The 12985-nt window shown below is 38.6% G+C and overlaps 1 protein-coding gene across 4 annotated transcripts; it reads left to right on the top strand.

Annotated features, from left to right (window-relative positions):
• Window positions 1–1097: 1097 nt before the first annotated feature.
• Window positions 1098–10734, top strand: LOC116247619 (filament-like plant protein 4). 4 transcript variants are annotated; one of them, XM_031619825.2, is made up of 7 exons: window positions 1098–1339; window positions 2491–2625; window positions 4348–4471; window positions 4915–5092; window positions 5351–7751; window positions 7968–8031; window positions 9543–10734. In XM_031619825.2, exons 3-7 carry the CDS (start codon window positions 4361–4363, stop codon window positions 9990–9992), a joined length of 3204 nt encoding a protein of 1067 aa, XP_031475685.1. In that variant the 5' UTR covers window positions 1098–1339; window positions 2491–2625; window positions 4348–4360; the 3' UTR covers window positions 9993–10734. The 4 variants fall into 4 exon arrangements, with proteins under 4 accessions (XP_031475685.1, XP_031475684.1, XP_049931881.1 ...); XM_031619824.2 differs by lacking the exon at window positions 2491–2625; XM_050075924.1 differs by lacking the exons at window positions 1098–1339; window positions 2491–2625 and adding an exon at window positions 1487–1640.
• The last annotated feature ends 2251 nt before the right edge of the window (window positions 10735–12985 follow it).

The following is a 12985-nucleotide window of genomic DNA, read 5'->3' as shown; positions in this document are numbered from 1 at the left end:
GAGTGACTAATCAAGCCAAATGGATTCGTTGATTTGAAACAATTCGTAGAAGCACTTGGTTTGCATACAGTAAGTTCAATTCCAATTCAAAAAGTTTGACTTCAACTTGGCTGGCTCGGTAAGTCTACATCTCATCTCATGTTTGTCAAGTTTTTATTGGTCAAAACGTTCAGGGGACGTTTGGAGAAAACTTTATCCAACTAAAATTTTAATTTTATGAAAACCAAGTTTTTTTTTTTAACGAATTTTGAAAACTTGTTTGGGGGTTGAATTTTACATTCATTTTTACAAAACCAAGTTTTTTCAAAATTGGGTTTTCTTCAAACTCAGTTTTAATGTCACTCAAGTATTCTAAAAGACTAGTTTTGCATGCAAAACCTACTTTTGAAAACAAAAAATGAAACCTTGTCTTGACTCATCTAAATACCTCTTCAAGTTTACATAAAAATGCGCTAATCAGTTTAAGATAATGGTGTTTAGGGATGTCAATTGATCGGATTTAAGTCGGATATATACGCTTTTTTTTGGATATCTATATATTGGGATTCAAATTCATATTTGAATTCAAATGAAACAAAATCTTATACTATATTCAACTGAAATCCGAATTCATAATCCAAATCTGACCTGAATCTATTTTTTTTTAATTAATGTCGAAACCTAAATCTAAACCATATTATAGACATTAAATGTAGAGTACCTATTTAATTCGCTTATTGTCGGTTTCGATTGAATTAGGCTCCACTCCCTGTAAAAAAAAAAATGCCACAAAGGGAGGGGTGAAAAAAGATTCCGGTCTCCAATTTCCGGTCAGTAAGCCGTTTTCCGGCGACTCGGATGAAGGCGGGGGTGTGTCGGCGTTGGCAGAGAATTATCTGCGACGGCCACCGACGGCGAGTCCGTGGAAACAATTGGTTGTTGGTTTGTGACTGCGGAGAATAATAGGCAAAAGCGCGAGGGTCTCATTCATGCGTCGAACGAGGGGAGTCTTCGGGCACAAGAAATCTACGGAAGGGCGATTTAGTCATTTGCGGAACACAGAGTGTGTTGCCAGCTTTTTTTAAATGGCACCTAACCTCCAATATTTTACTACAAACACGCCCACTCTCTCTCTCTCTCTAACCCCGCTCACTCTCTCTCTCTCTCTCTATCTCTAGGCTCTCTTCTGTTCTGCCTCGGTCTGGTGTCTGTCTCTCTGGACGCACTTCTCTCTCTCTCTCTCTTCTGAAGAAGGAAGGATTCCTTCTTCTGCTCCGTCTCCCTCTCTTTGGTTGACTCCTCTCTCGCGACTCCTCTGGCTGTTTTCCGAGAATTCGTTTGCTCGGATTTCCTTTCCCAGGTGAATTTCTCTCTCTGTTTCCGTGATTTACTGGTGTCCGAATTGATTTCGTTTTCTCTCATGTTTCTTTCCTCTGTTCCTTTCCGTTTTCTCTGTTTTCTTCCCCTCCGAAAGTTGCTTTGCAAGACTTACTTTTTCAATATGAAGTTCTCAGCTCTTTCCGTCCTTTCACTGGCTCACTCCGGGCACTTTTTCCGGAAATTTCCTGCATTCCTCTCTGTCGCACACTCTCTCTCTGGCGCTCTAAGTTCTAACTGACGCTTCGTAGCGTAATGCACATTTTCCTATTTTCGGCATTTCGGTTCGTAAATTGGATATTTTTGTCTTTTATTTATTTGTTTATTTTGCATCAGTTTCCATTTTCCTTGTATTTTTCTGGCTGATTTACTTCTGGCACTCCGTTTCGGATTAGATGATTTTCGTTATTTAGCTCCTTGCTATTCGAAGGTTTGTGAATCAAGCATCTTTTGAGTTTCTATTTTTGTTTTTTGGAGGACTGATATGAGGATTTTCGGGGAATATCCGAATATGGATTTTTTAGTGGGAACTAGTGGCATAGGAATTGGAGATCTCCGTTGATCTGAGCTTTCGAGTGAGAAAACTCACGTTTTCGTGCAAATTCTTTGATAGAGTTGTCGGCGCCAATTTCGATCTGAGGCGCGATTTCTCCTTGGTGAACGCCTGAAGCTCTTCATGAGTTTGATTCCTTCTGGTGTTGGTCTTGCCCTTTGACGCTTCCCGTGAGAAGGAAATGCGGGTTCCTTTCGTGAGATAGGTGTGTTTGCGGTAGACGCATCAATGGTTTGGAAAGCACACCACCTGCATTTTTCAAACACGTATCTTCCTCACATTCCCAACTGGTGTATGATATTAGTTTCAGGTTTCAACTGCATGCATTTTGAATAGAAAAGAAGAAATAACTAATTAAGTCGGATCTTCTTTTGGGATCGATTCTCGGCTTCCACGCACTTTGCTTATGTGTTAAAATCAATAGTGTTTCTTGGATAGAAGTAGAAACAACGCTCCGCATAGCATGCTGGTGTTGGCGGGTGCGTTCTCTTCAAGATACATGTGTATTATGGTTGTGCTTTTGTGTGTTGTGCGCACAAGTGCTATGCATAACAGTAAAAATACTTCGTTCTACTGTACAGACGCTGCAGATGCATTGGATACGACTTACATTAGGGAACAATTTTGCAAACGAAAGTTTCTGATGTTGAAGCCATTTTTTTTTGCTCCGGTTCTAGATATTTAATGTCCTTAGACGACCTGCTTATGCAACACAGGTAGACCCCGACCAAGACTTTTTACATTCCTTCTATTTTTTGTTAAAAAAAAAAACACAGATTTGTACTTAGCGCAGTAGTTGAGACCATCATGACCCATTTATTTTTGGCGCTTCGGGTTATTGTAAAGTTTGCATGCATTTTCCTTAAAGTACAGGTTCAATAAAGACATCTTATTTACAATTTAATTGTCGGGCAAGTTTGTCTATGAGCATATGACTGTGCTAGATATTATAGTAATCCGTTTTGTAGTTACTCAAATGTTTTAGTGGCTTTTATTTTGTGCTACTGGTTCATATCTTCATATTGACTTTTTGGTTCGTTTCTATTGATTATTCCAAAATCCGGGGTGTGGTTCATATGTTATCTTTAACTTGAGTTTGATTGTTTATTCCACCAATAGTGCACTTCATCATTTGTCTCATGTTGCTTAGTAGCGACTTCTTGTTGGGGTTCACTGGATCTATATTTTCTTGATCCTTGTATTGATGCTATGTTAATTCAGTCTTCACCTTTTGACTTTGTAGTTGAAATGTACCTTCTATGAATCGATGATCCCAGTGGCAATTGTTACTTGTGTAAATATGAAATAGACGCTATATAGAAAGTACTAGCATTTTGTCATTTCTGCTGGACTACAGAAGTGTGCCAGATTATTTATATTTTTCATGAGAGAAGAAAGATGGGAGGACTCTAGTAATTACCTGACCTCACCCTGTACAAAATTATATTTCAAGGAATACATGTCACTTTTCATGAGGGAAGAAAGATTACCTGAACTTGGTCAAGGTACAAAGTTTGACAAAGTTGATTTTAGCTCATGTTTATAGAATGTAGAGTCACAAGATCGTCCGAAACGGCGAAACCTGATTGATGGAACATATATTTGGACCAAGAAAGTTGTTGTTGGACTATTATTCTCCTTTTCAAGTTCCTAACCGAGTGACTGTTGGTTGGGTTAATGTGTAAAACTTCTGAATGTGTCTTAAAGTTTCAGAATTCTATAAAATAACAATTATTGTAAGAACACTTTCTTAAATTAGTTATTGCTGACCTGTCATGTGGCTATATTCTTTGATAGCTTAAGATCCTAGTGAGCACCATCTTGCTTGGAAGTGGCATGACTGGCCATAATTGAGAAAGGAGTCCCTTTAAAGTGTGTAGGGAGTCTTGCGTGCAGTTTTGGCTTGGTATAATTGTTAGTTCTGTTGGAGCATCCAGAGCATTTTGAATTGTAAAATCCATATGGTGTGGGGAAGTCACCTTCTTTGCAGGAAGCACAAATGGCAATTTTTTAGGCACTTTATCTTTCTCTCAAACATCTTTCTGGATGTTCTGTTTCATGAAGGTTCTACTTTGATTGGTTTTGTGCATCTAGTGGAGTCAATGACTGTGTACATGGTTTATTCATGTTTTAATGTTCCAAAACATGTAGGCGATTTTACTTGATTTGTTGTGCTTGTTTCCAAAATTGTGCATGTCTTAGCGCTCCATCTATTTAGTCGAAGTTTACTATCTTTGTATTCTATGAGGATGTAAAATTGTCTGATCATTGTGTGAAGAGCCAGTTGACTGCCTCAGAAATGCTTTTCTCTTATTGCTTCATGTGCTAGTCTTCTACTTCTTTATGCTTCTCACCTCTCTAGGTTCCTTTGTAATGCAAATTTTCCTTCAATCCAGCTCAAGATAGACTAAATGTGAATTTGGTTTGTTTATTTTCAGGGTATAACCAAATATGGATCGTCGTAGTTGGCCCTGGAGAAAGAAAAGCTCTGACAAGGTTGCAGCTGGTACAGATTCTAATGCTGCTTCATTGGCTAACACAAATGGTCAGCATGAAGATCTGGTAATTTACTAACTTCACTTGTTACCTGAATGTGGAAAACTTCTAACCTGATTTCACAATGGCTTTTTTATTTTGATTCTTAATCTGTATCTGTTTCTGTAGAATCTTTGCTTCTAAATAAGGTGTATAATGGATGACCTTGAGCTGAGACAAGAGATGAATGATAATAACCAATTCAGACCAATTTCACAATAACTTGAGATCATTCAATCGGTTTTGCACTTCTCAGATGGTCACCATAATAACAGTAACACCTGAAGAACAAAAAGATTAAACACAAGGAAGATGAAGTCGAAGATTGACAATAAGAATATGATGGCACAATTTGTTATGCCTCACCTTCTTTTCTAAGTGAACGCTCATTTATTTGTCTATTGCTAAAAGAATAAGCTTGCATTCAACTTCATTCTTGATATTATCCTATTATTCATTTTTTTTGGCAGGATTCTTCAAAGAATATAAATTATGTTCAGATCTCATTAGAAGCATATGCGAAGTTGACTGAATCAGAAGAGCAGGTGAAGATATTAAATGAAAAGCTTTCATCAACACTCTCTGATGTTACCACCAAAGATAACCTTGTCAAGCAGCACGCTAAAGTTGCTGAAGAAGCTGTGTCAGGTATGAGTACAAGAAGTTTCACATATGCCTGCAAAAGTTGATGCTACTTTATAATTTGTTCCATAGAACTTAGTAGGATTTCATTGGAACTTGTCTCATTTGATTTAGTTGGAACTTGCATTTGTTATACGCACTGTTGAATAGGGAAAAACTGACCAACTCTGTTGGTGTATGCACTTCTTTTAAGTTTTAACTTTTGACATTCATATTATGTGAATTTACTGATCTGTGGTTGGCCTGCTGGACTACAATTCTCAGGATGGGAAAAAGCTGAAGCAGAAGCTCTGGCACTAAAACAACAGCTTGAAACTTTAACATTACAGAAGCATGAATCTGATGATCGGGCTTCCCATTTGGATGGGGCTTTGAAAGAGTGCATGAGGCAAATTCGGCATATCAAGGAAGAAAGTGAACAGAAAATGCAAGAATTAGTAATTAGCAAATCCAAACAATGGGAAAAGGTCAAATTTGAATTTGAAGCAAAAATCACACAGTTAGAAGAAGAGCTTCTTAGATCTTCAGCTGAAAATGATGCACTTGCTAGATCATTGCAAGAACGTGCTGCAGTCATAATGGATTTGAAAGAAGAGAAATCTCAGGCTGATAGAGAAATTGAAGTCTTAAAATCCAACATTCAATCATGTGAAAGGGAAATAAGTTCCATGAAGTATGAGCTTCATGTTGTTTCGAAGGAGCTTGAAATCCGAAATGAAGAGAAGAATATGAGCATTAGATCTGCTGAAGTAGCAAATAGGCAACATTTAGAGAGTGTTAAAAAAATTGCAAAACTAGAAGCAGAGTGCCAAAGGTTACGGGGACTTGTCAGGAAGAAATTGCCTGGTCCTGCTGCATTGGCTCAAATGAAGCTTGAAGTTGAGAACTTAGGGAGGGACTATGGGGAAAATAGATTGCGACGGTCCCAAGTCAGAAATTCGGTTTCCCATCCACCTCCAGTATCTGAATTTCTGCCTGACATTGCTCAGCAAAACCAGAAAGAGACTGAGTTCCTAACAGCACGATTATTGGCGATGGAGGAAGAAACAAAGATGCTTAAAGAAGCTCTGGCAAAACGTAATAGTGAACTGCAAGCCTCTAGAAACATGTGTGCTAAAACAGCAAGCAAGCTACATGCTGTTGAAGCACAACTGCAGTCTCTGGGCCATGGAAGAAGTTTGCCGAAATCTAACATGGAGGTGCCCGTTGATGGGTCTGTGGACCACAATAGTAGCACTCCTCCAAGCATGACATCAATGTCTGAAGATGGCATTGATGATGAAGTTAGCTGTGCTGAGTCCTGGGCTACAGCGTTGATTTCAGAACTGTCAAATTTCAAGAAAGATAAAGTTATCGACAAAGGTAGCAAAGTTGATATTTCCACTAACTTGGAAGTTATGGACGACTTTCTTGAGATGGAAAAATTGGCGTGCATGTCGACAGAATCTAATGGTTCTATATGCATGCCCAACAACTCATCTCATAAGAAAACCGATGAAAATGGATCTGAATTGTTTGTGTCTGCTCCCAAAAATGAAACTTGTATCATATCCTCAGGCAATCTGGCTTCTCTTAGTGAAGAAGCTTCCAACCTAGAGTTGATCTCTGATTCAAGCAAAGCATCACTACCGCAGCTTAAGAAAAGGCTTGCAGTCATTTTTGAATCACATACTAAGGAAGGTGACGTTGAGAGCATTCTGGAGGACATTAGATGTGTGGTACAGGATATACAAAATGCATTGCCCCGTGCTTCTGTTTGTTCCTCTGGGGAGCAACTCTCAGAAACTGCTTCCAATCAACAACCTCATGCTGTAAGCAGACCGATGGATTGTGGGGATTCTGCTGTTCCATATCTTGGTCTGGATCAAAGTACTGGAATTGATTTGACAGATGCCATATCAAAGGTCCAAAATTTTGTTTCATCACTTGCAAAAGAAGCTGAGAACATGTGCAAGGATCAAAATTCCGCTGATGAGCTGTCACTTAGTAAAATGAAATTATTCTCTGAATCTGTTAACAAAGTTTTGTGTGGTAAAATGAGCATTCAAGAATTTATACTTGATCTTGCCCATGTTTTGTCCGAAGCTAGCGAACTATATTTCAATGTACTGAAAAGTTCTGCCCCCACAGAAGAAGCCAATGGTGCCATTTGTGCTGATAATCCAAATGGCCTTGAAAACCAAGTACCTATTCATTCTTCAAAAGATGTATCCTGCAATGGGACAAATTTTCACTCCAATTCTGATTTTGAGGGTCTGCAAAATGGACTGCTGTGTCCTGCTTCTGATATGACGGAAACATATAACTCTTTAAATGAAGAAATTGCACAGTTGAAACTTGAGAAGGATAATGTGGAAGCAGAATTGGCTAGTTATAAGGAAAGCTTGGAGAAAACAAAAGCTCAACTAGCAGAAATGGAAAAGCAGCTCTCAGAGTTCAAGTTGCAGCTTGCAGCTTCTGAGAAGTCCAATAGCTTGGCAGAAACTCAACTAAAATGCATGGCAGAATCTTATAAGTTGCTTGAGGTGCGCGTTTCGGAAACAGAAACTGAATTAAACCAGGTAAAAGCAAAAGCTGAGAAGTTGGATTTGGAGCTTCAAGCAGAGCAGCACAGCCATCAGGAGGCTTTAGCAAAATGCAAGGATCTTCAGGAGCAGCTTCAAAGGTTAGACAAAAATGCCATGTTATTAGTGTAAACACATTCTCATCTTGGAGAGCATCAAACATTCCTACAAAACAGAGAAATACATGTGAAAGTAATTTTTAGGAATGCCTCCCATCTTCATGACTGTTCTTAGCTCTGTGATAGTTCATCTTGTACTATTATCTTGCTTCTTAACTCATTATGTCTATGTTGACATGCTTGTGAACATTTCTGCAGGAACGAGGAATGCTCACGCTGCTCTTCATCTTCTGCTGCTGACAGTGAACTCAAAGCGAAACAGGTAAGCAATGAAAAATTCGTTCACCTGAGGTGCCTTACTTCATATTATCTGAATTAAGCATGAAGTAAGCACACATTTTGCTGTAACTAGAGGATCCTTTACCTTCTGCCTTCAGTCCTTTTAGTGTACTTGTAACATGTTCATTAGAGAGTCAATTCGCATATCCCCTCCTACATGACTGTAAAGGACTTTGATAATTTCTGGTAACATTTTCAGGTGATGCTCCAACTGTGAAAAGATAGATGGGTGTGAAATTTGAGTCTGTTTTATCCTTATTCTAAAATACAGTTGCACATCCCAGGCTCCATCCAAATGCTCGTTTTTAGTAGTGACACACACTCAAGAGAAATCACGAGTAACTTTGGGTGGACAGTTGACACTTCAAAGAAATCTTTAATGACATGAAAAAAGAAGCCATGGCAGAACTGCAAGAGCTGAATTTCACGGACCAATACCAACAATAATAAACATGATTTTCTTTCCTTTTTTCTTATATACAATAACTTGATGAGCCATGTCATGTCATGTTAGTTTTTGTACTTTGGAATGTTGTGTGGTGGTGCATCTTTTAGTTTCTGCTGTACATGCATTTGCATTTGAAGACTGTTAGATGTCAAAAGAGGATATGATGCAATACAGAAAATGCTTGCTGTAAAAGCACCTCTTTAATGAGAAACAGTAAAACTTAAAATTATTGCTTGAGGTTCTTTTACTAATTTGAGATCTTTTACTAATTTGAGATGCAGATTTAGCCTGTACGAATAGTATGCTTTTCCTTTAGAAAATTACTCCTAACTCCCCAAGATACTTCTTAATATACACTTAAATGACGAATGCATGTGGACCATGTGGAAGATCTGTTCGAAGTTGAGTGGAATTCTGATTATTCTCCAGTTACCTTTTGTTATACATGTTTGATTAGCCACTTTGTTAAATTAGTTGACAGTTTATTACCAATGCATGTCATGCTTCAAACCGAAATAAAGATGTTTAATCCAATCTGTCACATCCATGCATTGCTTGATATGCATGTACTACGTTATCATGATTCTGCTCATATGCACAGTCACCACCTTGTCATTGCATCCACACATCACTTGACACGCACATCCTGCATCGTCATGATTCGGTCCATACCCCTAGTCAGCACCTTGTCATGCATTCATCAATTCAGGATCTTGATTGCCTATTCTGCATTTTCTTTAAGTTGATTTTCAAACATTATGAACTAAATCACATTTAAATTTATGTATCATTTTGTAGTTAAGAGTTGACATTTTTGAATGGCATCTCTATTATTGGTTAATGTCAGTTTATATAATTTGAAATGCATGATTTTACAAGGTTTAGCAAATAAGGTGTTCAACTATGAACTCGTGAAATGCCTTTAGCTTTTTTGCTTCATGAGTGCATTCATGTCCCTTTTAAAAGAAAATTGAAATCATAAAGCTTGACAGGCCAGTAACTTGTATATTGATACAACTTGATTTCCTTATTCTTTTTCATTGCAGGAAAAAGAGATAGCTGCGGCAGCAGAGAAACTGGCACAGTGCCAAGAGACCATCTTTCTCCTCGGAAGGCAACTTAAGGCATTGCGTCCTGCAGAAACCCCAGGCTCCCCAATTGTTGACAAACGTTTGGAAAACGGATTGTTCTTTGAAGATGAAAATGAAGCCCATGAGCTTCATGGCATGACTGACACACCTGAATCCCGTGCTGCCAATATGGAGCTCCAAGCTTCATTTGTGCCAAATGGTGATTTCAGTGCCGATACATATAATGCTGCACTTAGTTCGTCGGACACAGAAGCAAGCCCAGTTACAAGTTCACCCATTAGTTCAAAGCGCCAAAAACACAGGTCTTCCAAGTCCTCTACATCTTCGGCCTCGTCATTCTCAACTCCGGAGAAGCAGGGGCGTGGCATCAGCAGATTTTTTTCTAGAGGGAAAACCTCCCTTTAGAATTCTCCAGCAAGCTTCGTTGAGTCAGGAGGTTCAGAAAGAAATTCAGAACAATCTGTGTGGATTCGAAAAACCTTTTGCAGATAACACAGCTCATGTATATTTTGATTCCTCTGTCTCACCAATGTCGCATCAACACCCTGTGCTGAGATAAGATGGTGGCATTGGCAGTACATAATCAGGCCTTGGACATTGTTGTTTTCCTTTCAACACTTGGTTTACTGGTGGTTCCCCTGGTTTCTTGAAGCTGTTTTTCCACCCCATACACGTTCAACACAGTATAAGGAAGCGTTTTGTTCCTTTCCACATCACATGAGAGTGGGATGCAGATATATTTTGAAGAACAATAGCATTCTCTTACTGTCTAAGAGCAAATACGCTGTACATCTGTATTTAGATTGCCATAACGCAATCGGACTACAGAATTCACTGCCATGTGGTTGGGAAGGAGGGAAGAAGGTGGAATTGTATATACATGTCTAATGTGTAGAGTTGTAAGTCCTTTTTCTCCCCCCCCCCCCCTCTTCGTCGTTTCTTCTGATAGGGTTTTAATGGGATGGTGTGTATTGATGGTAATGACAGCTGAAAAATCTGGTCTCATCTTGAAAAGGAAGTTAACAAATGGTACTCCGTGTTTTCGAGTGTTTGGTGATGGTGATTTCTTCTAATTTGTGGGTTTCCAGACCTCTTTATGTTCATATCGTTTTATATAAAAAATTTGACAGCTTACCCCTTTTTTTTTCATGTATTTTGCTTCCCTTAATTCAACCCAAGAATGATTCCTGAATCGAATCGGTTAGCAAGTGTCCAGTGACTGCTGGGTTGGAACGAAGCAGCATAGTATCTGGATCATAGAAATCTAAAACATATTTTTCAATGTGAAAAACCGGAGAAGGAAAAGAAAAATGAAAAGATAAAAGTACATTTTTATCCAGTTTGAGAAACGGGCTGGATCATGAGTAGATTATAAACGCGCCCGAACCTTGGTCGAACTAATTGTCACTCAATCGAAATTTGGTTTTCACACCCGAGCAGACTCAGACCTAAGCACTACGTGAACGGCTTCGTTTTTGTAACCTGCCTCAAAACCTGCATACTGGATTTGCACATACCATATGCATATACATCGATTACAAATTAAAACGTGTTTTATGATGCAAAATTCACATTTTACGACAAAGGTAGAACAATTATAGTGACTTTTCCCCAGAAAGTAGTTAATCGCTTTTTCTTTTACCCCTCGAATTTGATCTGAATACGGTGCAGAGTTCTAAGGTTTTCCTTGTGAGTTGTAATGGTAAGTCATATCTAATCAGCGTCACCATCATCTTCATCGTTGGCCATACGGTATGTGGAATCAGTCGCCGAGAGAGAGAGAGAGAGAGAGGAGAGAGATTTTGGGTTGTTATCGGCAAGTTGATAAGTACTTAATCTTCATCCACTCTGCAAGTGATTTTCTAATTTGCAAGTTGAGTTCGGTCTGAGCTCCAATTAGTTCTTAGGGTTGATGCAGTTTTGATTGCTATCAGAATAACTAGATTAATGAATCGTAAGAAATTTGAAGAAAAACGGATCTTAACTAAATTTAGAAGGTTGATGCATAATTTACCAGGAATTTGACTGCATAATAGATTGTTATGCAAAGAAGACTACACCCGAGCTTGAGGAACTATAGGTGAGCGAGAGAGACCCACTCCCTGCCGAAGGCCGAAGACCCTACCCAACCTTTTGTCTGCCTAGGATATAGAGCCTGCTTTTGTGCTTCGGGATGCTGCTTCCTCCGCACTTCGACACAATGACCCCCCTTTTGCAACACAGAAAATTGACATTAAGAGATTCGAAAAATGGCCCCCCTTTTGCAACACAGAGAATTGACATTAAGAGATTCGAAACGGAGATTGGCTGACTACCAGCCCCCGCTGAACTTGAAATATTCAAGCATTGTCTTGTTTTCATACAATATGCGAGTGAAGTTCGAGGACATAACTAAGTTGAAAAGTGAGCTGGTTTTGCAATCTATCTAAGGAAACTGTGTTTTTCCAGGCTGAAAACAATAAAATTTGAGTCTAAGCTTATTGAAAACAGTCGTCGAATTTCAAGATTCAGACACAAAAATATTTAAATGTTTAAAATTTACATCACTTGAGTAGATAAATTCACTTGACCATCTAGGCATGACGTTTCTAGCTTGGAAGCATTTAAAAGGGCTGCATGAGCTAATTAAGATGTTCAAGGTTGGCTTGGCTGAAATTAACTAACAGAACATGAGCTGGTAAACTGGTATGATTCTACAGGAAACTGGAGAAGAAAGCAATTGAGTCTGAATTCTTGCTAGGTCTGTTTCAAATCACTGACTCATTTATGAACATCAACATGACGGCACGCACTGCTTTAATTCTAAATTAGAGTTAGGAAAGAAGCAATTGAACCCGAAACCTATTTCGAAAGCAATGACTTGTTTATGAACAAGATGCATTTTCATAAAGCCAAATTGTTGGAATATGCTGTTTACTCGTTAACAGCTCAATAACTTGGTTTAAATTTAAATAAAACCACATAATTTCTCTACTTACGAACTAGATGATTAGATGAGTGATTAACATTAGAGCATGTACATTAGGTGATAATTAGTGCTTTTAAACATCTTTAATGCACAATGAATTCAATCGTTGAGAAATCTGCTCGTAAGATTATTTTGGAAATGTTCGAAAGATTATATCAGATTCAAAGTAATTAAAACACGAACCGAGGACAAACTTTTTCGTTTGAAGGATGATATTTATGTAACAGAGCTTGATTACTGGTATGCCAAAAACGACAAGCTATTCGTACTAATGGAGACTGCAGTATACTGACTCATCAGTTATTGATGGGATCAATGAGAAGAGAGGGGATTGTAGGGGCGCTGGGAGAACGAGCATGTGATTCTTCAGGCTTTGTCAAAGAAAGAAGCGGCATTGTAAGGATCAAAGTCTTCTGCAACAGTGAACAGC

Source organism: Nymphaea colorata, chromosome 2, assembly GCF_008831285.2.
Source record: "Nymphaea colorata isolate Beijing-Zhang1983 chromosome 2, ASM883128v2, whole genome shotgun sequence".
Classification (NCBI taxonomy): Eukaryota; Viridiplantae; Streptophyta; class Magnoliopsida; order Nymphaeales; family Nymphaeaceae; genus Nymphaea; species Nymphaea colorata.
This window is presented reverse-complemented; position numbering and strand designations above follow the sequence as displayed.